This window comes from Sparus aurata, chromosome 22 (genome assembly GCF_900880675.1).
Source record: "Sparus aurata chromosome 22, fSpaAur1.1, whole genome shotgun sequence".
NCBI lineage: Eukaryota > Metazoa > Chordata > Actinopteri > Spariformes > Sparidae > Sparus > Sparus aurata.
The window spans coordinates 10,550,701-10,571,870 of NC_044208.1; the positions used below are offsets into that span (position 1 = coordinate 10,550,701).

Sequence of the window (21,170 nt, forward strand, 5' to 3'; positions counted from 1 at the left end):
GGGGACGAGTTATAATAATTATGAAGCTGATATTGGTTTTCTGGATCTGGTCCAATACGTGTATCAGTGATATGAAAGATATGATCCACTTAGAGTGATTATACTCAGTCAATAATGTACGCTGGTTGTATGTAGGAGGATAGAAATTCTTCTAATGGAGCACTGACAAAGGTTGACACTATTTAGCATTAGTGATCCCAGAATGTATTAGCACATAGCAGAATGCTGCGTTTCCGTCAAGGGGCTAATGCAGTGCATGGTCACAGTTTGGTTTAGGCCCCAAAACTACTTGGTAAGATTTAGAGAAAGGTCATGATTTGGATTAAAAATAATAAGTCAATGCTGACTTTTGGATTCACACATGATACAAACAGTAGTGAAAGCCAAGTGTTTGACCAATCCATCCTCCCTATGCTGACTTTGTCGCTCTTCAAACTAGAGCTGCATGATATATCGTTTGAGCATCGCCATCGCAATGTACTTGTGTGCAATAGTCACGTCTCATCTAATTTCAAGGGTACCTGACACACACTGCATGCAGACTCTGCATGCGCAGTGATCTACCAATCAGTAGTTCTTAATCAGTGTGCCGAAGCAGACCACTTCCCTGGACATGGAGTGAGTCGCTGGTAACAACATTGAAAAATGAGCAACAGACAAGAGAAAATCTTGGAAACGAAGACTTGGTGCCAAAAAGAAAAGCAACGTCAGTTATCTGGAATTATTTCGGCTACAAGAAGGATGATATTGACCAAACATGTGTTCTGTGTCGACGGTGCCTTGCATCTGTTGCCACAACGAGAGCTAACACAACTAATTTGTGTGACAATTTGTGTTGGTACCACACAGCTCAAAGAGGTAAGATCAGTGCAGGTTAATTGTCCAGATAGCAGCGGTGCAGCATAACATAAAATGCTGTTCAGGTCATCTGATGAAAATTCCTGTATTTTTTCAATATAAAAAAATCGCAATGTCAGTTTTTTCCAGTATCGAGCAGCCCTACTTCAAACTATGTCACCTGACCAATATCAACTTCTGGAACATGCAATTTCATACTGGAAATACACTGTGAGCTTTGCTATTCTGAGTTGACACTGAGACTCTGAGATTCTGAGACTTTTCTGACGAATAATGTCTTGTAATTGTTATACTATGCAACAATTTCAATTTCGCATTAGCATCGATTCCATGCCTGTGGTTTACAAACAGCCTGTCCTAATCAGAAAAAGAACCATATACAGAGACTGTGAAAGCAGCTTATTACAATTCATATTGTGATGACCCGAGCCGGCCTCTCCATCCTGGAGCCTGGAGGGTGGAGTAGGGTCGTTGGCTAGATCTAGCTCAGCTGTTCTGGCTGCTGGAGTATATAAGATGGTGGATGACAGCCCTTCAGTGTCTCCGGTTGGCATCCATCCTATGACTTTGACTTTCACCCAGTCCAGCTTGAAAGTCAACGGTGAGTTATTTTTATTTACTATTGTAAAGTGTCGTTACTTACGTAATGTAATTGATCTCATATATGTAATGTAGATAATCTAATGCCCTTATGTTACATTATGTAGTTATTTTACCCCAATCCATGATGATTTCCTAAACCTAACCAAACAGCCAAACTCTGTTGTTGGTATGGTGCAACAGTCATGTTGGTTTGGAAACAGTGATTTATGTTGTTTTGGAAATCCTACCTCAACGACTGAATGGGTCAATTGCCAGTGAAGAGGTGTTGACGGCTATCTGAAAACTATTTGTCCTTCCTAAAAGGAACAGAATTTATAAATACTCTACCTCAAGTCTTTTGCTCCCTAAAACTCGTCTGTGCAGATCAACCCACATATCAAAATCCTACTGTTTGTAAATTTAAAATTACTTATCAGGGTTCTCCCCAGAAATTTTTAGTGTAGTGTCGCACCGTCAGCCGGGGGGGGGAGACGGTCGTTATCGCCGTCAGCGGGGTAAAGAGCGTCCGTCCGGCGTTTTTTTTACGAGAAGACCGCGGCAGCCCACAAACACCCGCTATAAAGCAGCTAACATTGAAAATGAGTATAGTGGCGCTGAGCTAGCAGTATAGCGGCGCAGCGCCGCTGTTCCACCGTCTGGGGAGAACCCTGCATATTAACAAACAGGAATAATACAAATAGTTTTGCCATTCTTTACCTGGAATCTTTACCTCGTTGTTAGAAATGTCCTTGCCTGCCAATTCATCCTTTAAGGGTATTAGACAGTAAGAGACAGCTCATGGTCAAGGGTAAATAATACACATTTAAATACAGCCTCCTTGCATGCGACAGGGAACCATGCTATTTCCCTCCATTAGACCTGAGTGCTGCATAATAATGATAAAAAAATACTACATTTATTTTTCTCTCACACTGTAGGCAAGAATGTTAATGCTATGCTTATGCAATGTGCATCATTTTCAAACCACAGTTGGGCCTCTTCAACTGCTGCAAAATTAAAGATTAGTATTTCTATGAAAAAACAACTCTGCCTACAAGCTTTTTTATGTGTTTTACAAATAAAGATAGTAAAAACTAACAAGGCAGCTTTTTTTGTTGCAGCCTAAAGTTACTTTTTCTTTGCTTCTGAAAGTCTTCAGTCCTTTTTGTTTACTTAGTAGTCCTTCCCTGCTTTTTAGATGGACTCAAACATTTCTATTTTTTACCCTGACCTTTTCCCATTCTGTTCCTCTACAGTCCTTGTGTTGGCTTTTTCAGTGAATGTTTTAGATGATAAATTGAATAGTTTTGGTTAATGTATTAGACTTCTGACCTGGATCAGTCAAGCAAAGAACAACAATATTCCTGCAACAAACATTCCACTGCAACACACAATGTTTGCTCCTCTAAAGAAAAAAACTTAATAAATTAAAGTCTAAATCACATAGAAATGTAGATGAAAAGTAAGACCGCTAAAAAGTTTTTGGCAGGTAATCCCTCTTTCTTCACTAATTTTTAGATTCTATACTAAATGCAGATGAGGATCAAGTCTTTCATTATGAAATCCACCAACTGAAGATGAGGATGAAGAGACATTGCCAAAACAGAATATGATGGTCTTCTTGTTTTGTTACTGATGAAACAACAAAATGATTGCATGTTCATTTTTTAATACATTTGTCTTTGTGATGGGACTTATGACTCTACAGCTGCTCCTCTCCAGATTTCTAGCATCATAATGGGAGAAAGTTTCCCTTGTTCCTGTAATAAATACTTTCTGTGTTGTTCTTCCCCTCGTTCAGATACAGATGGTGTTATGATAGTAGGTGTCAATACAGCCGGTCTGTTTGTACTCTGTTCCAGCTTGGGAGGAGAGGGCTGTAGGGAGTGTTGTGCTAGACTTGTAAACTAATCCTCTCATTTGGCTCTTCTAACCACAGCAGCACTTTTTCCTTTTCTGTGGATGTTCAAATGTAACACAGCATCAATGAACTTACAAAGACCAGTGTGTCCGACTGCTCTGTGCCTGTTTGTATGTGTGTGTGTATCTATGATGACAAAGGACAAAGGGGGGGAAATAAAGCAAAGTGTGCTGTAGCAATTACACAGTCTGTCAAAGGACGCCGGGGGATAGGCTTGGATCTTCCTCTTACCGTGCGTGTGTGTTTAGTTGTTAGGAGGCAACAAAGTCGTGCCACACAACCACCTGAATAATTCACACACACACACACACACACACACACACACACACACACACACACAGCACTGATGAAGGCTTTGGTAAGCCACAGGAAAGCAGATAGACTCAGTCCATGTGTGACCCTGTTGACCAAACCAATTTTCCCCTTGTCAGGCAGTCGACTGCTGTGAGTGGCTATGTGTTTCTTGCTCTGTGTGTGTGTGTGTGTGTTCATAGACAGAATGGAATACAGAGTGTGTGCTACTAATGTACTGACGGAACAATGCAACATACTGATCGAATGGGGATACAATACAGGACCCTAGACACACACATTTAACGCAGGATGAAAGGTGTGTGTGTGTTTGCATGTACAACACAATATGGATTCTTACTGCCTCAGTTGTACCACAAGATCTGTTATGGCATGCTGTACTGTATTGTAGTGTTGTAATGACACTGGAATTTTCTAACGTTGATAAAAACCTTGAAAAATGATCAACATTTGATACTATACTCAATATCACAGGGAAAAATTTACAAAATTGGGGACATAAAAATTGATTTACAGATGTCTCTCCTTTCACATGCTTGCCAGCCACTGCGTTACTGCTGCGATGTCACTGCAGTAACGCAGCGGCAAGCAAGGGGGTAAACCGGGGTGCTGCACTTGATGACTGTAGACACTAGGTGGCAGCAGAGTGCTTGGATCCTGAAGATGATGGTAAAATCCCGACGACCAGATTTTACTTAAAAACCCGTTTGATCACGATGTGTTCAGCAATGGCAGAGTGGCACTGTCTGTAGTTCGGCTGGTTGACTTCACAGGAAGCGGATGTATGCAGTGTAATGCTATGCTAATTTGACTGCTTTGGCTGATATTTAACTTTAACAGCTCTTCTGTGAACTAAGTTGAATAAACTAAAGATCTGTAACTACATATTTTCAGTCAGCATTGCATATACCTACTTCTAAATGCCCTCTGACGCGCATCTTCGTTACATTGTTTGAGGGAACTATGGGTAACTGCATAGTTGTGGACAAAACTGTCATCAATGCTAATGTAGCTCCTCTGGGATTTTTGACAATCTAACCAGTGATAAGACATAAGTTAAGGTTGAAAGGATTATGGCAATATGTTAAATCAACAACCAGCCAGTGTATGGGTTGTTGTTCGTCGGCAATGGGGCTAAACTAGCCAATATGTGCTAATGGCAGTTGCAACTTTTTTGCAATAGCAACAGTAAACATCACATGCAGGGTCATTTCATGCACCCACACCTCATCCCCTACTAATCAGATGATAGTTCTTAGGACCTGTTCGGTCTGATCAGAGGACTGAGATCCGAAAACCACATGACGCACTGCAGCACTTCTCCTCCTCCATTTAAATTTATCTTGATCATATACAGTCAAACAGAGTTGCGGTCATCAACTTTACTGAATATTGATCCCTATCAATATCTCAATATCACTATCCCCCTTTTGTTTTTTCTTACAGTAACTGGCTCTTATCCAACCATTTATGAACACAAATGGCATTGTTGCATTGTTTTTTTCTAAATATTACCACATCTATCTTAGAACTTATATTAGCTGCACATAATTCCACGTTACACTTTTAATACAATTTTATCCTATCATCGTTTCATCCACTTTAGTTTATTGTCACGTTTTTGCAGATATGGACTTAGTCATAAATCTTACCGTGCGTTATTTTAATCTAGCTGTATTACAAGATATAAAACACCAGAAGTCTCAGAGTGACATATTTAAACACATTCACAAACTGTAAATGGCTTTCGCTCCATTTCATTTCTGATCCCGCTTACAGTATGTGTGATCAGTGATCCAATCAATTATTTATTTCTGCATGACCTTTACAATATCAAATATATGTGTGTTTGTGTGTATGTATATGAGAGTAATTGTGTGTGTGTGCCCTCCTCTCCATCTACTGATTCAGTGAACCGAGTGCCTTATCTAAAGCGGTTTTGGTCAGTCAGCCTTGGATGAAAATACAACCTTGTGGCAGAGTTACAAGTGCACATCTTAAAATCCCTGCAAGGCAATGTATCCTTCAGCGAGTTCTTGTGAGTGTGTTGATCATAACCAGCTCTTGAACTCAAACTAATAGGTTTTAATCCATCACTCTATTTATTATCAAATTTATTTTGGCAAATTAGGGACTATGTATCTATTCTTTTTACCCGAGTTCCTGGCAAAGCTTTGCACATTTCTACACTTAAACCCGACTTTCTCTAGTTTTTGAAAGCAACCTTTTTATCGTTCACATTTTTTACTGAAATGAGTTCAATTTACAACAGCAACAAGGTTATAACCTTGGCAGTGACTTGTTCATTTTGGCCTCTACAGACCATCTTTTTCCTGGCTCTTGGATTAACTATAGAGTCTCTGTTTTATTCTGGATTTTCTCTTTGAAATTACTGTGATGTGAGCTTCTTACTTAGAGAGGCACTATAAAGACCAGCCTTTGTTTATATCCATTACTATAGAGGGACAGGCTACCTTTCACGCCTTTAATCAAACCTGATGAAGGTTTGATACCCATTACTTCACAGTAATTATAGTGCAAGCGTTTCTGGCATTGAAAATGTGATGCCAACCCAACTAACTGAGCCACAGAAGAAACTGAATTTCTAACACTACCTTTATTAAAACTGTGGACATGCCCCTGAATTCATGCACACTGGGGCTGCTGCTGAAATGGTGATTGAGATCCAGATAAAATAAATCGATCCAAGTTTGATGATTGATCTATCAGTTCAGTCATTTGACAAGTACATGTCAAAACTCTGCTTCCCTCAAAAGTGCAATTATTTCGGGTTTTTTTTACTTTATTTTGGGTTTTTGACTGTTAATTGGACAAACCAGCAATTTGAAGACAAAATACTGAAACCTAGGAGAACATATTGATTGATTTTTTACCATTTTCTGACGGTCTAAACATAGAAAAGGTAGAAAAACACAGATGTTCATTCAAATTAATTTTTGGTTATTCAGTTAAATAGTCATTGTGACAGTCTGTACATTATTTGTAATTTTACTTTGAATTGCTATCACTGGTGGTCAACTTTTACTTATTTTAAAAGAAGATAAGTAATATAAATCAGGGGTGTGCCAAAATATCGATACTACGATATATTGCGATATTTCGTCTTGAGGTACGTTATCGATACACTGGTGCCAAATATCGATATTTAAAAATGTAAAAAAAAAAAATGCAATTTTTTTTTTTTTTTTTTGGCCCACTACCACCACCCCTCTTCAGGGGACAGCTTTATCTTTGTTCAAACATTGGTATACAACCAAATCAAATTTAAAAAATGGTTTAAGTAGCTCTGAAACTCACACATATAGATATTTGATGATAGCTGTAGTTAGTGTGTGTGTTAAGAAGAGACACTGTGCAATATACTCTTTGTTTACTTGGCTGTCATTCATGTGAAATTGATTGACAATGTTTTGTAATTCCTTTGAAATGGATGCAGTGCAGTCAATAAATTCTGAATTTCTTCAGTGACACAGATATCGTGATGTATCGTGGATGAAATTTCTTGCAATATATCGATTATCGCAGAATCGCCGTATCGTGATATTATCGTTATCGTGAGCAAAATATCGTGATAGTATCGTATCGCGAGGTACCTGGTGATACCCAGCCCTAATATAAATTCTATTGTTATATAACTATAACACTGACTACAACACTGGTGGAAACATAACCACCTGGGCAGAGGTAATAACCAGTTTGCCCAAATCTGGTAAAATGGTTTGGTTTGTGTAGAAAAAAAAAGGAAAACTTCAACAACAATGCTTGCAGGTCAAAATCTGGGAAGCCACATCACTTCCAATTAACCAATAACAAGGGAAAAATTAACAAAACAGAATGAATGAATGGATTTCAGAACTCGAGGTGAAACAGAGTGACAGTATGTACCATAATGGTCAGACTCAATTCTTTCCTCTGCTCTGCCCTAAATCCTCCTTCCTCCATCTGTAGCCCTGCTCACTCTCCTCAGAACAGATTAGACCGCTCTAAAAAGAGATTAAGATAGATATCCAGAAAATTCATTCTCTACGGTCGGTAAATAACCTTTACTTGTCTGTGTGTGCGCGTGTGTGTCTTTGTGTGTGTGCATGTGAACGTGTGTGGATATGTAAGGCGCTTTACTTGGGCACAGCAGGAGGATAGCAGAAATGACCGAGAGGGGAACAGCAATGGGGGCGGTTGTTTTTCTCTTTCAGTCTTAAAGCCAATTTTCTCACCGAGTGAATGAGGATTTCCTGAGGGTTGAAGACAGAACTGTCTGGCTCCGCCCAACACATCGCAACACAGTGTGTGTGTGTTTGTGTTTGTGTTTGTGTTTGTGTGTGTGTGTGTGTGTGAGTGCGTGTGTGTTTCTGGCTCAGCTGTCAGTGGTCACCAGCGCGACTTGTTGTGCTGACCTGCACAGTGAGAGGTCAGGGATGGGATTACACTGTCGGCGGCTTTGTGTCAATGAGCTTGCCCTCTTACTGTGAGTCTCTGTATCAGAGCCAGCTATTGATAGAAAGTGTAAAGTTTAAGTAGCTTTATATTGGATGCATGCAGGTCCATACAAATGTTTAATTATGCAGGGACATATTTATATAATACAATATTTATGCTAGTGTAAGTGTGACGGTTGGGTTACATTAGCAAAGAAGTGGCAGTTGTTTCACACAACCAACCTGGACGAAGGAACGGAAGGCCAACTGTCAAAGAGAAGGGGAGACTTGATATGTTTAAATATCTAATAATGGCATACATTTTCAGAGAGTCTTCCCTGGAAGACATTTTGTTGTACATAAGAAAAAAAAGTGCTACCACATACGAGAGAGAAGTTCAACCCTGGTTCCTGTCTCAGGCACAGCAGGCCAATCACAGTGTCAATTAGTTGCCATGTCAGATTGTCATTTTGGAAAGAAATACCTAGGACCTAGGGCTGCAACTAACGATTACTTTCATGATTATATTTTTCTTTATAACTTGTTCTGCCAATAAATTGTTAAAAAGATTTCCTAAATCTAAGGTGCTGAATTCTTCATATTGCTTTGGTTGTCCAAGATATGGACAAAACCCTAAGATATTAATTTTATTGTCACATAAGACAAATAAAACCAGCAAATCTTCAGAAGCTGTAGCCAGAGACTGTTCAGCGTTTAGCCTGCAGATCTACATAAAGAACTAAAATGGCACTCGGCAGAACGCATACCTCCACCAAGGTATCAAACTGGAGAGCCCTGTCTTACTACATTTGGACTGCTTACTCATAATTTAAGATCACCAGGTCTAGGATCATCAACAACATAGTACTTACTAGGGTTGTCCCAAGCCGATCTGCAGGATCGGGATCAGGGCCGATATGGGCATTGTTTCACTGATTGGGATCGGCAATTTTTTAATTTGGTTCCAAACCCTTTTTTTTTGTCCTTTTTTATGTCAGAGCACAATTTATGGCAGAACGCAGACGTGTATCTAGGAGTTATTTGAGTTAAGACTAAGTTTCAGATCAGGACTCAGTATTGGCAGACACTAAATATTAAAGGACTCGGATCGGGATCCATGTAAAGAAATCCTGATCAGGACATCCTTAATACTTACTCATAGATACCAGCCACCTAAATATGGCTGATTCTTCTCCATCAAGATCCATGCGTTAATCCCTGTGAAATTAACGTTAATAAATGAAAATGAAAGAAAGAAAACACGCCTTATCTCGCAATGTTAAACAAAGTGAGAAAAAAAATCCAGAAGTGTAACTTTATCCAGACCAAAAGTTAGGGGTCTTCTCTTGGCCGAGACCCATCGCCCATCCAATTCATCAAATCAGTTGTTAAGGTTTAAGAGAATAGGGCTGGCTAATTTTTCTATTGTATAAACTGCAATCACATCTACAGTTTGATTTGTTTGGTCTGAGACACAGCAGACAGTTTATCGTCAAACTGTCAAGGCTGAGATTTCTCAATTTACTGAAATCTGACAAAAAGGTTCTCATTCTCACTCCTACACTTACATTTTGAGACATCTCAGTGTGGCACCAGGTGGGGCTTTTAACTACACTCTCCTCGCAAAGATAAAAACTGGAGGAAGGTTAAAACGCTCTCACAGGTCAATCTTATCTACTGTATTTCTTTTCAGGAACATGGAGGGACTAGAGCCTATCCCACCATGCATTGACCAAGGAATACAGACAAAGTGTTGACAGGGTTCCAGTCTATGAACAAAAATACATTCAAATGTTTTTTTTTTGTGCATGTTAGAGTCTTCAATTTACCTGATATGCGTGTTTAACGAATTAAAATATCTGAAGGGAATCCAGAAAAACATGCAAAATACTTAAATATTTGATCAACCAAATCAAACATGCTCAGTGTGAACAAACCGTTTCTAAACATATACAGAAGAAAAACAGACAAATATAGACATAGGCTTAAAACAAAGTAGTATTTTATTTAAAAGTAGTATTTTCTAATACCCTCATGCCTACAAAATTGTAAACAAGAAACTTGTATGACAGTTATACAAGATTTCATAATTTGTTGGATGCCTGTATGTTGATCCAAGGTAACCTACAGTGCCTGCCAGTATATTTAGCATGACAGGTCCCAAAGGAAATCAAACTCGAACCCCGTTTGTAAGCGCCTCGCTGCCTCGTAATTCACTACAGAATGTGCGAAAAGTCTCAAGACATCCATCCAGCTTTCTATCCCGCTCTTCCCTTTATCCAGTGGCTGCACAATGAAGTGGGATGGAGTAAACAGAGAGCTGTGGATGTGAGTGTGTATCACGCTCGACGGGTGTCTGATTGGATGTCTCAGGAGGCGGTCTGTCAATGAGGCTTGCATTTGACTGCCTTTGTGTGTGTCACATGTGTCTGTGTGATTCTGACTGTAGGTCAACATTCAGCTCTAGCCAGCGAGGAGTTTTACATTTGGCTGTAGGGCTGCTTATAATGATTATTAATTTTTAACTGATTGTTTATAAACTGTGAAAGAATATTGTCAGAAATGCTAATCACAGACCTCTTCAGAAAATATCACATTTTCATGGTGTTACACAATAATCTCTTCATCTTCTCATCCTAATTTTTTTCCAGTTATGACCCCTAAAGTTCCAATTTGTAAGAATTCAAATTGTACTCACTTTCATGATGTATACAAAAAAAGCAAATCCACATATTTAAGAAGTTGACACCAGCAAACAATTGACATGCTTGAAAAATGAGTGAAACAATTAAGCAATAACCAGTGATTAATATCCTTGCAATCGACTCAACAATTAATAGATTATCGTCTCACCTCTTTCTGACCATCTCTAATGTCTGAATCCTACACCAATAAGTTGAACGAGTATAGAAAATGTATTTAAAAAGTCAATTGTTATAATCAGTGTGCTTAAAACGAATGCTACAAAGGCTACGTTTTCTGACCATTGTGCTTCCTCAGTATCTTTCTGTCTGCCATACTCAGATACTAGATACAGAAAGCAAGCCATCCTGCTATTGCCCTGCAGCTTCCTGTCCCACTCAATCCTCATTTCACTGACTCATTCTTCCTTTCCTCAATGCAAAACCATTTTCTCATGCCAACCATCCACCTTTTGTTGTACACTGTACCTCTACATCTACTTCTGGATTAAACATATTTCAGCATGTCAGACACAATGTTACTTTATTACAACATGTGTGACAATTTTTCTGTGTAATACAAAAATGGCACTTTGGTAAAGCTGCACACAGGTTCAAGTTTTTGTTTAGTCATGCTCTCATCAGGAACATTATGTAGTTCTGGAAGGGTGCTGGTTATGGGTATTTGGTTAACACCTCCATATAGACCCAGAAGTGGGCACATGAGTTGGTGAAGCAGAGTTATTATCATTGGTGGACTGAAGAGGCCCGCTCTCAGGCCATATTTGCTTTAATGTCACATAAAGGCTTTCACACTTGTGTTTCTTAGCCACGGGCTAACCTCTGACCCAGACTAGAGGAAGCCCATTTTTAGTTTAACCTAATTGTATTTATTAGTCGTTATCTGTTCAGTCAAGGCCAACAGTAAACACTGGCTTATGAATGACACTGTAACATAAAAGCCCAGAGTGAACATCTTCAAACTTTTGACAGCACACAACTTATTTCACTTAGTTAGGACACTAAACATTTAATTGCTTTGGTTTTAACCTTTACTCACACCTTGGGCTAACAGCTTCCATCAGACTAACTAAACCTCTTTCTAATGAAGTGAGAGTTTTAGCAAGTCTGATGGAAGCTGTTAGCCCAAGGCTGACAAAGGTCTTGATGGGTTGATCATAGTGTGAAAGGCCTCATCAAACATTGTTGCTATTAAGTTGGACACCCAAATATCAAATAATAACAAGGCATATGTGGCTGTTCCTTACTCTCATGAAATTTTACCAAAGCTGTCAGCACAACTTGTGAGAAAATGAAGTAAAGGAGCCAAATAATAAGATTTTATAAGGAAGCATCTGTTCAAGCTACCACCCCGACAGCCATATGGCAGAGCAACACGTCACAAAGTTGCTTCCAAACTTCACTTCGAGAACTGTCTGCATGTCTGTCAGGTCACACTGTCTGCCTCGATCTTGGTGCATCTCTTGTTCTGTTTAATGTTGCATTTGTGTCATGTATGACTGATTGAATGCAAGCTATTGACCATGGATCTGTTCAAGAATTTTAGAATAAAAACAAATGTTGACATGTAAGAGATCCAGGTTTTGATCTCAGTAACGGTCATAGAGAAATTGCTAAAGAATACCCAATTTGTTCAGTCTCAATAACCTGGAATTTCTGACTTTTTACAAATGTATTATAAACTTATTAATAATCAACCTGTTTTTATGGTGGAGTCAAATCACAACTAGTGTCTAGTCTAGTTCAGGACCCTGAAAACATGAAATCCAAATAAGTTAAGAAAGCTTCTGGGACCCCTACCATAGGCTACTCACAGTCTACTTGAAAAAGGATCTGTAATTGTATGATCTGATCATGAAGGCTGAGCATGAAACTCACAGATGAATGCTTGCCTGATTGCAGATCAGAGCATGTCGGGATGTGTGAACAACTTAGGGAAAGCAATCTAAATGGAGGCTGATCAATTAGCAGGAACTGGCAGAGTCATGATGTGCTGTCCTGAGCCAGGCGTGTGTCATCTGATCAATCACTGACAATAAAAAAGAAATTAATCAAGACCTGGCAACAAGAACCTGAGGTTCAGCTAATTTCTGTTGTTCATGCCACAGAAATCCATGGAACAACCAAACCGTGCCAAGCCAAATCAGTCAAACAGAGATCTGTGCAACGGTCCAGCAAAGAAGCTGTCTGTTTCTCCAGACAAACGCCAGTCCCAATCAATTGATGCAGCATTGAGTGGCCAGTCATCGATTGTCCATTAATATATCTTGTGGTTGATACAAACGTTATCTGGCTAAACAGCAGCAAAGCCATAACAAAAGTTCTCTCCTTTTTTTTTCATTCATTGTCATGATATAATTACACTTTTGTCTTATATAATCTTTTAAGTCTGATAGCTCAACAGGATAGGTTTGTCCTTGCAGTCACATGAAGGCTCATTTATGCTCAGTGTTGGATACAGATGGAGCCTTTTGTCCATACTCTCTGTCCATATTTCTTTATGTTTTCCGAAAGCTTACGGATACAGATCTGGATCCACTAAGCAGTACCTCTGTTGTACCTGTGGGGGGCACTTCAGTGGTTTAGCCAATAGTTCAAGCAAGACAGACCACAGGACGAGAGGAAGAATTTTTTAAAATGACAGAACTTTCTGAGGATAGGTTATGTGAGTTGGTGAAGTTTAATCATCTGTATGATGTTGATTCGCAGAGGAAAAGAGACAAATGGTTATTACAGATTGGACGGTAATTGATTGTGGTTTTGTTGCTTAATAGCCACACCAACATGAAGAAGGCATGGAAGTAAGCATTAGTGACGGTTAAATCAGACAGCTAAGGCCTCATATTTACTTGGGCTGAAGCAGAACACAGAGGACTGTAGGTTTTGCCTCTGATTTCTTCCAGTGTATATCCAGTGAAGAGTTGCTCTCTTCACAGGCAATTTGCAGTGGAGGGATAATTGCTGCAACCAGTAACTGGCCTTAAATCAATGAGCACTAACACATGAAAGTGAATTTCTTCAATTATTCAAGCCATTTCTTCTCATGTGCTGAGTTTACAATTACGTCTGCCTTCTCACTAACAGAACTGGCCTTATTAAGTAAATGTATGTGTATTCCGTAATAAATGAACTGGTTTAATGGCAATCTATTGTCCATAAGACACCTGAGAATCAAGCCTCTGCTTTGGTTTTTCAGTGAAAGGATAATCATTTTAATCTGAGTTGTCTACAGGATGAGAGAGGCCACTGGGACACTCATCCCCGCCATCAACAGATTACTTTTTATCAGACACAACTAAAGAAGATTGGGATTAGTTGTCATCACAATAAAGCAACATCACTGTTGTTCATTATAATCAAGGGTTTAGAGAGGTTGAACACATCCTCTTATAATGACTAACAACACATTTTAAACGCAAGTCAGATTTTTTTATTGGAAATTCACCCAATACAATCACTTCTTCACAAAATTAAGTAAGTATTTTTTCTTTTTTTTTTTTGCTGATCAAAATGCCAACATCACCTCTGACATTTCTGATTTTATCTTCCCATTTCTCAAGGTGCTCTTCATTTGCAGCAGCAAACAGTCTGTTTATCCAAACCTTTTACAATCATTTCTTCCACTATTCCTTTGATAATTTCCTTATTCCTTCCTTTCTAGGTATCTTCCTTTCCCTGCTTTTATTGCTTCCTGTCTTGATTCGTACCCTTGTTGGGAAACTTCCCTTATTTGTTGGCTTGGTCCTTCCCAATTCCTCTCTTTTGTTTATCCTCGAATCGTCTTTGCTTTCCATTTCCTGCCTTTTATTCCCCTACCTTTCGTTTCCTTTTTCGGCAATGGACGATGGGGTCTTCTATCGTCCTAACTATGATCTGCACTATTCCCCCAACAATTCAATGCAGAAAGGAAGTACAGGAGCTGCTCACAGCTGGGAAAATGTGTTGTGTATGATTGAAGAGCTCCAAGAACACCCCAGAAAACCCCCAAAACACTATAAAATTCATTTGAAAAGACATTTTTCTGCCTTTTTGTCAACCCTAATTGGCATGGCTGTCTAATGTCATGGTCTGATTGATATCCAACTATTCATCCAAGTATTATATAACTTCCTGGTTATTTCCTGGTAAACTAACTGAAAAACAGAACAGATGTGTGTCTACAGTTAGCATAGAGAACAGAATTTTCTCAATTTTCTTCCATCTACCATTTCAATGATTCCCTCACTTATCTGTTTGACTCCTTTCTTTCATTAGTCATTGCTTTCTTTCGTACTTCTTTCAGGTCTTCCTGTATTTTCCCTACAATATCTTCCTTCATGCACTGTTTCCTCCTTCATTTTCTCCCTCTTTGGCTTTTCTTTCTTTCATTCTTGCTGCTGTCCGTCCTTCCTGCGTCCTTCCATCCTTGAAGCACTCAGCTTTGATTAGCAAGGGGACTGGAAGCCTTTTACTTTGTTCAGCTCTCCATACATTGTTTACTTACTTCCTACTGTCCTTCCCTTCTTCCCTTTTTTCCATGGAAGAGGCTACACGCTGTGATCTGTATGCAGGCGGGAACGTTAAAAGCCTGCCAGTGGGGTGCATACAGCCAGGACCGGCTGTACTTTTACTGATCAAATTTTCATCAAAGGCCCACATTTCTTTGAGATGGAGCCAGACTAGGACCAACAGGGAGAGACGGAGTGACTCCTCTCCTTCACCTGCTCCTTCTGTCTGTTTCAAAATCCTCTCACCACGCTTTGACTCTTTCAGTAGGTACAACTACAAAATCCTGTTCGGCTAAGACTACGACATTAAGGATGGTTTGGTGATGGACCTCGACCTCTGTCTTCCAACAAAAATTGACTCGATCAGGTGGAAGTTGAATCAAATTAAGACGTGTTTTTAAACAAAATATAAAATCTTAGATGAAAAGTTTCATTTAAAATACTAAGTAAAAGTGATAAAGGCAATTTACTTAAAAGTAGTCAAAATGTCAGTTGATCAGTAAATGTTGAAGGCTGCTGAAATGGCAATAAAAGTGAAGGTGGTACAAACCAGCCAAACAGCCCGACGCCTTGAAAGTTATTTACAGCACACTTAAAATCCATTAATTTCAACAGCTTTGACACTTCAGCTGCCATTTAAACTGCTTTCTTCACTTGCTCTTTAAACAACAGTTAAGCTACTTTCAGAGTTTATAAACAAACTAACAACTAAATTGTTATGGTTTGCACTTTAAATAAACATTTGAAATGACATCAGAATTCACACTTAAACGTTCCCTTTGGTGCTTCATTTTCGACTTGAATGCAATTTAACAACAATTAAAGACATTTTAACCTTTTTATAATGTTTCCGAATGCTGTTTGAAGTGTCTTTTCAAGCACAATTAAAGTTTCTTCAAAACCCCTACAGGCAACATTTAAAGCTATACCGATATATTTCTAATAGGCCATTATCAGCCATTAGTATCAGCTAACTAATACATCTGTTGTGCTCTACTCAATACCTCAGCACTGGCAGCACTTGTTATTAATTGTCAGTGCCAATAATTGATTAACAGGTTTGAATACATTCTAAGAGAAAAAGTGATTGGCTGATTCATTGCTTATTAAATGTGAATTTTTTCAGGTTACTTTAATCCTCCTCGACAGTATACTTAACTTTAGGCTTTGATCACCAGAAAACAACATTTTTCACCATTTTCAGACATTTTATTCACCAAATAATGGAATAATCATGAAAATAATCAACAGATGAATTGACAATGAATTGTTAATTGCATGCCTACTCAACATGAGACACAGTTAATGGAAATGTCTCCTTTGGTTGTGCTGATGTCTCTACAACTTGTTTCAATAATATTCCATTAATTCCATGTCTGGGATTTATATTTCACATCATAGAAAAGTCAAAAGTTACGTTTTGTCAGTAGATGTTAGGGCGCAAACTATTATGTTATCCAAGGAGGTATCATGTGTCACTGAAAGAAAGAAAACTAAAATCAGTTTTCAGTTTTTCATTAAGGAGTATATTGAGTGGGCTTCGTGTTAGCAAAGTGTTGTATCTCCAGTGAATCCATTTTCTAATTCAGACAGCAACACGCCAGAATGCAGAAGGAGTCAAGGGGCTCAGTGGTTTCTAAGGTCGGCGTCTAATCTTTTGTGTTTCTCTCTTTATTGAGCCGACAGACTCGCTCTCTCTCTCTCTGCTCAGTGGTCTCTGGGTTTGAGGGTTGGACATCTACTCAGGAGGTCAGGTACAGTCTCATCTAATAGATACTCCAAATGGGTAGTTACATAATGCCTGACCAGTGTTCAATTAGTCCATTTTGTTATAAAAATAACAGACCCACAAAATGCACTGGCAGTACAACTCCACTTATCTGCAAGAGCTTTTATCAGAAGTGTGTTGCTAATAGCACTGGTTTTACAGGTGGAAATGTGGATTGTAAAAGTGGAAAACTGGAGTGCTCTTTTTATTAAAAATAAAGACCCAAAAAATGTATGTGACAGCTCAGAATGCAAGTTAATAAATGAATAAACTAAATTAATTATCATCCATGCGTACATTCTTGACAGTCTCATTTGCTCAACAGTCGTGGTTGTTACAGTAATCTCATTTCACTGCTTTGACCAAGCGTGCAAACAAGACAAAATAACATCAATAAATAAATCATAACATAGACGCCTGCAGTGGCAAACTAGTGTGTAGTTTAAATTTGTTCAAAACTTTACCATTATGGACATAATTAGAGTTTTCCTGGGAATAAGCTTGAGTTCAGAGATTTGTAAAATGATCCTACAACAACTGTATGGAACATTCCACAGGTAAACAGCTTCATTGGTAACAGGTGATCGTTTGTTCTTTTATCCCCAACAACCCCTTCAGCATCCACCCAGCCATCAACAGTCCTTCAGTGGGACACCACCAGCAACATTCAGTCATCTTCTCCGTTAACAGCCTTTCGCCAAGGCCACATATCAGCCATCCATCTGCCGCCTCCATCCTTCAGGGGACCTTGAACCACAGCTGAAGGAGGGGGGCCCCTCAAGGCTTTGATGAAATACATGAGTCTTGAACTGATTGACTCTCATAAAAAATAAATGGAGTTCAGACTGACTGCTGAGAAATGATGAGTTGCTGCAGTTTACCTCCACTGGTGTCACACTTGTTGAGAGGATTATCAGTTCAGATGATCTGGAAGCTACAGGAGCAGCTTTTTTCATGACCGCATACGTTAACGAAGATCAACACCGTCCTTTAAAACACTTAAGATACATATGTTTTCTTTGAGTAAGAATTGTTGTTTATATTTCTGTCGTTATTGCATATTTCAAACCATAGCCCAAACATACAGCACTTAACTAAAAAGACAATGTTCCACTTGATTTTATTGTTATACTAAAGCACTGAAGTGAAATTCTCATTGTGCTTGGAAGAAGGCTACACTATCCCAGAACTCCAAGTCTGGCACCTGCCTGAACTTGTTCTCTCTGCTTATCAAGAAGCACTTAGCCTAACAGCTTTAATTTGCTCGCAGACAGGATTTTGGATAGCTGGATGGCTTCTTGGCCTCTCCCAAAACATCTTTTACTTAAAAAAAATCTGATCATATCTAATCCTATGCATGTACAAAAAAAAAGTTACGTAGATAGAATGTATGCCTGTATATGTGTTTTAAAGTCCAGATGAAGGTAGAAATCAAGATCAGGATCGCTCAAAGTGAAATCACTCTTGTGACATCAGTCTAGAAACAGAAACTGTGAGGATTTTACAGCTTTTAAAAATATCCTTTGCAGGTATTAGGTTTTTTGGGGGGTTTAAAATCTTTTCTGCAGGTGATGTGCAGAGTTATCCATTCTTTGAAGGGGGCCTTATCATTCATTAAGAGACTGAAGCATGTAATTAGAGAAAGAAAGAAGAGAAGGTATTGAGAAAAAAGTGGGTTCAACACAAAATCCCTGCTTTGCTGGAGTAGAACATGATCTGAGTGTAATACCCCGCTGATGTCATTTTCACAGCCTCTTGTCACTAAGCAGATTCACACAGCAGGACTGGCGCTATGAGTAAAATGAGAAGCCTGGTGGAATCTCTCTCCTCTCTCATATTTCTGAATAAAGCCTGGCTGGAGCAATAATTTGTCAGCATTCAGACACTTCAGAACATATTCTGGCTCCCTAGACTGATGGAACTCCACCTTTCTTTTTCCTTTCACCTCGAAAAATTTCACTCTTTTCGAATTCAACAGCAAAAAAATGTCAGTTTTCTATATCCGAGGCACCTTGCAGGCAACCTTAGGTGAGCTTATATTCTTTCTAACACCTTCAAAACAAAAGAAATTATACTGTCTTCTGAGTTTCATATGTAGCTTAACCTGTGCACAGCCTGCACATAAAACAAGAACAATATTTCAGACCATCTTCTACTAATCCACGGTATGTTTGATATTAACACCAAAGTATATAACAACCAAATACAATAACAGGGCACCCATACTTGAAAAGAGAACTTACCTTGGCATTCACTAATGGATTAGAGGGCATATTACTCAAGACTCCTAACATATAAAAACATGTATTCCCTTACTCAGTCTCCACCATAGATCATCTTTCCTCTACCATCTGTTGCAAAGATCAACCAATCCCTCTTCAAGCTCTCCTCCACTGCAATAATGGCATTAGAAAACCCAACAAGAATCTTTGGTTTATTCCTTACCTCTTTCCCAGACAGGTAGTAGGCGGACAGCAGACCTCCAACAAACCGGATGTTCACCTCGAACACAGACACCTCTGCATTCTGCAACAAAGACATGGAATAGAAACATGAGGAGAGTGAATGGATGGTTAAGAGTTTGAAGTGGCTACTCTTGCATCATTTTAGAAATGCCCTCAACGACAGCATTATGCACCTATTCATAGTGTTTTCTCAGCAGTGGACACGTGTGCTGCATGAGCACAAGAATTATCCTGCATTGTAGGTGTTTCAAGTGTTGTAACAACACAAACGAGTAACAAATGAATCTGTGTTTTTTTAGCCACACGAGATAAAGGGATGGCAATGTCTGTCAGTCCATCACTAATCATCTTTAATTTGTCTAATACTTGGCCAAAAACTAATAACTGGGTTCCTCCAAAACTTTTTCCATTGTCAAATTCAACCATTTTCAAAGCATTTTCCAACAATTTTGTGCATTCATGTGCTGTCAGAACTATTGGGAGAAAAATGTTTCAAGTCGGAACGACAACTCGGAAAGTCTGATGTCAACTCAGAAACTACAAAGGCAATGAAGTTACAACTTTAAAGCAGTTTCAAGCACTTTAAAGAGAAACAAGGCATGTTTTACACCTTGAAAAATAAAAATTCAAGCTTTTAATGGATTTGCAACACCTACAGTACACAAACTGTGAAATTACATTCCCATCAGCCTCAGTTGCACTGGTACTGTCTTTCATGCTAGCATGCTAAAATAACAAAAAGCTATTCAAGGGTTTCCTGGGGAGCTCATTGGGGGGGTTACTAGGGAAATGATTATGGATGACACTTGAGGTGCTCGGCAGAGCTAGGCTAACTGACATCATCACAATAACTGTCTTTAAGTGTTAGCAGTATTCACTCGACAAAGCTGCTGACCTATCATGAATAAATGATAGAATTAGGGTCCTATTACCAGTTCGGGTTAAATGACCAGATGCATCAGAACTCATGCAAGGTATCATGACATCTAGGAATGAGGTGGATATTGGTGTTGATGGTGAACACGGTAAATATTGCATTTGCTTAACTTTAGCATTCTGATGTTAGCATTTAGCTCAAAGCACCACTGTGCCTTACATAGCCTCAAAGAGTTGCGAGCAAAACTGTAGATACTGAAAGATATTCCCTGAGGAATGTGCAAAATGTTTTTTAATTTCAGCAGTTTGTTTTTAGGTTTTTCAAAACATCTGCTGCTAAAACACAGAGTCCCTTGTTGGGCACACTTATTCCAATCTGTCAGCACGCAGTGAAGGGCTTTAAATCGCGTCCAAACTTTAAGGAAATGTGTGGTATTAAGGCATTCTTTTTTTAAACGGCAGTGATAAAGTGTGCTGCATCTAAAAATACAATGCCTCTATTTCTAGACCATTTTGAGGAAATGGGACAAATAATAACAAAAACTGCAAGTTTGTAAAGCCATTTGTCTCAGCAGCAGAACAATGAAGCCTCATCTCACTGTCTCGCTCCGTCTCTTCACGTCTTTGTGAACAGATTCTTGAGTTAGAGGAAGTTTTTGTGCTTGACTGACAGCTCTCATAAGTCACTGCTGTCACCCAGAGATAGGACAATAGACTCTGTCCTGTAGAAAAACAAATTATATGCCAGCCAGAATTTGTCCCG

The 21,170-nt window shown here is 39.0% G+C and overlaps 1 protein-coding gene across 1 annotated transcript in view; it reads right to left on the reverse strand.

Moving 5' to 3' along the window:
- The window catches only part of man1a1 (mannosidase, alpha, class 1A, member 1), a 160,389-nt gene that overhangs the window by 62,546 nt on the left and 76,673 nt on the right, over positions 1 to 21,170 (reverse strand). Inside the window, exon 4 of the mRNA XM_030406309.1 lies at positions 19,512 to 19,592. Coding sequence (XP_030262169.1) covers positions 19,512 to 19,592 — 81 coding nt within the window. The remainder of the gene's footprint in view (positions 1 to 19,511; positions 19,593 to 21,170) is intronic.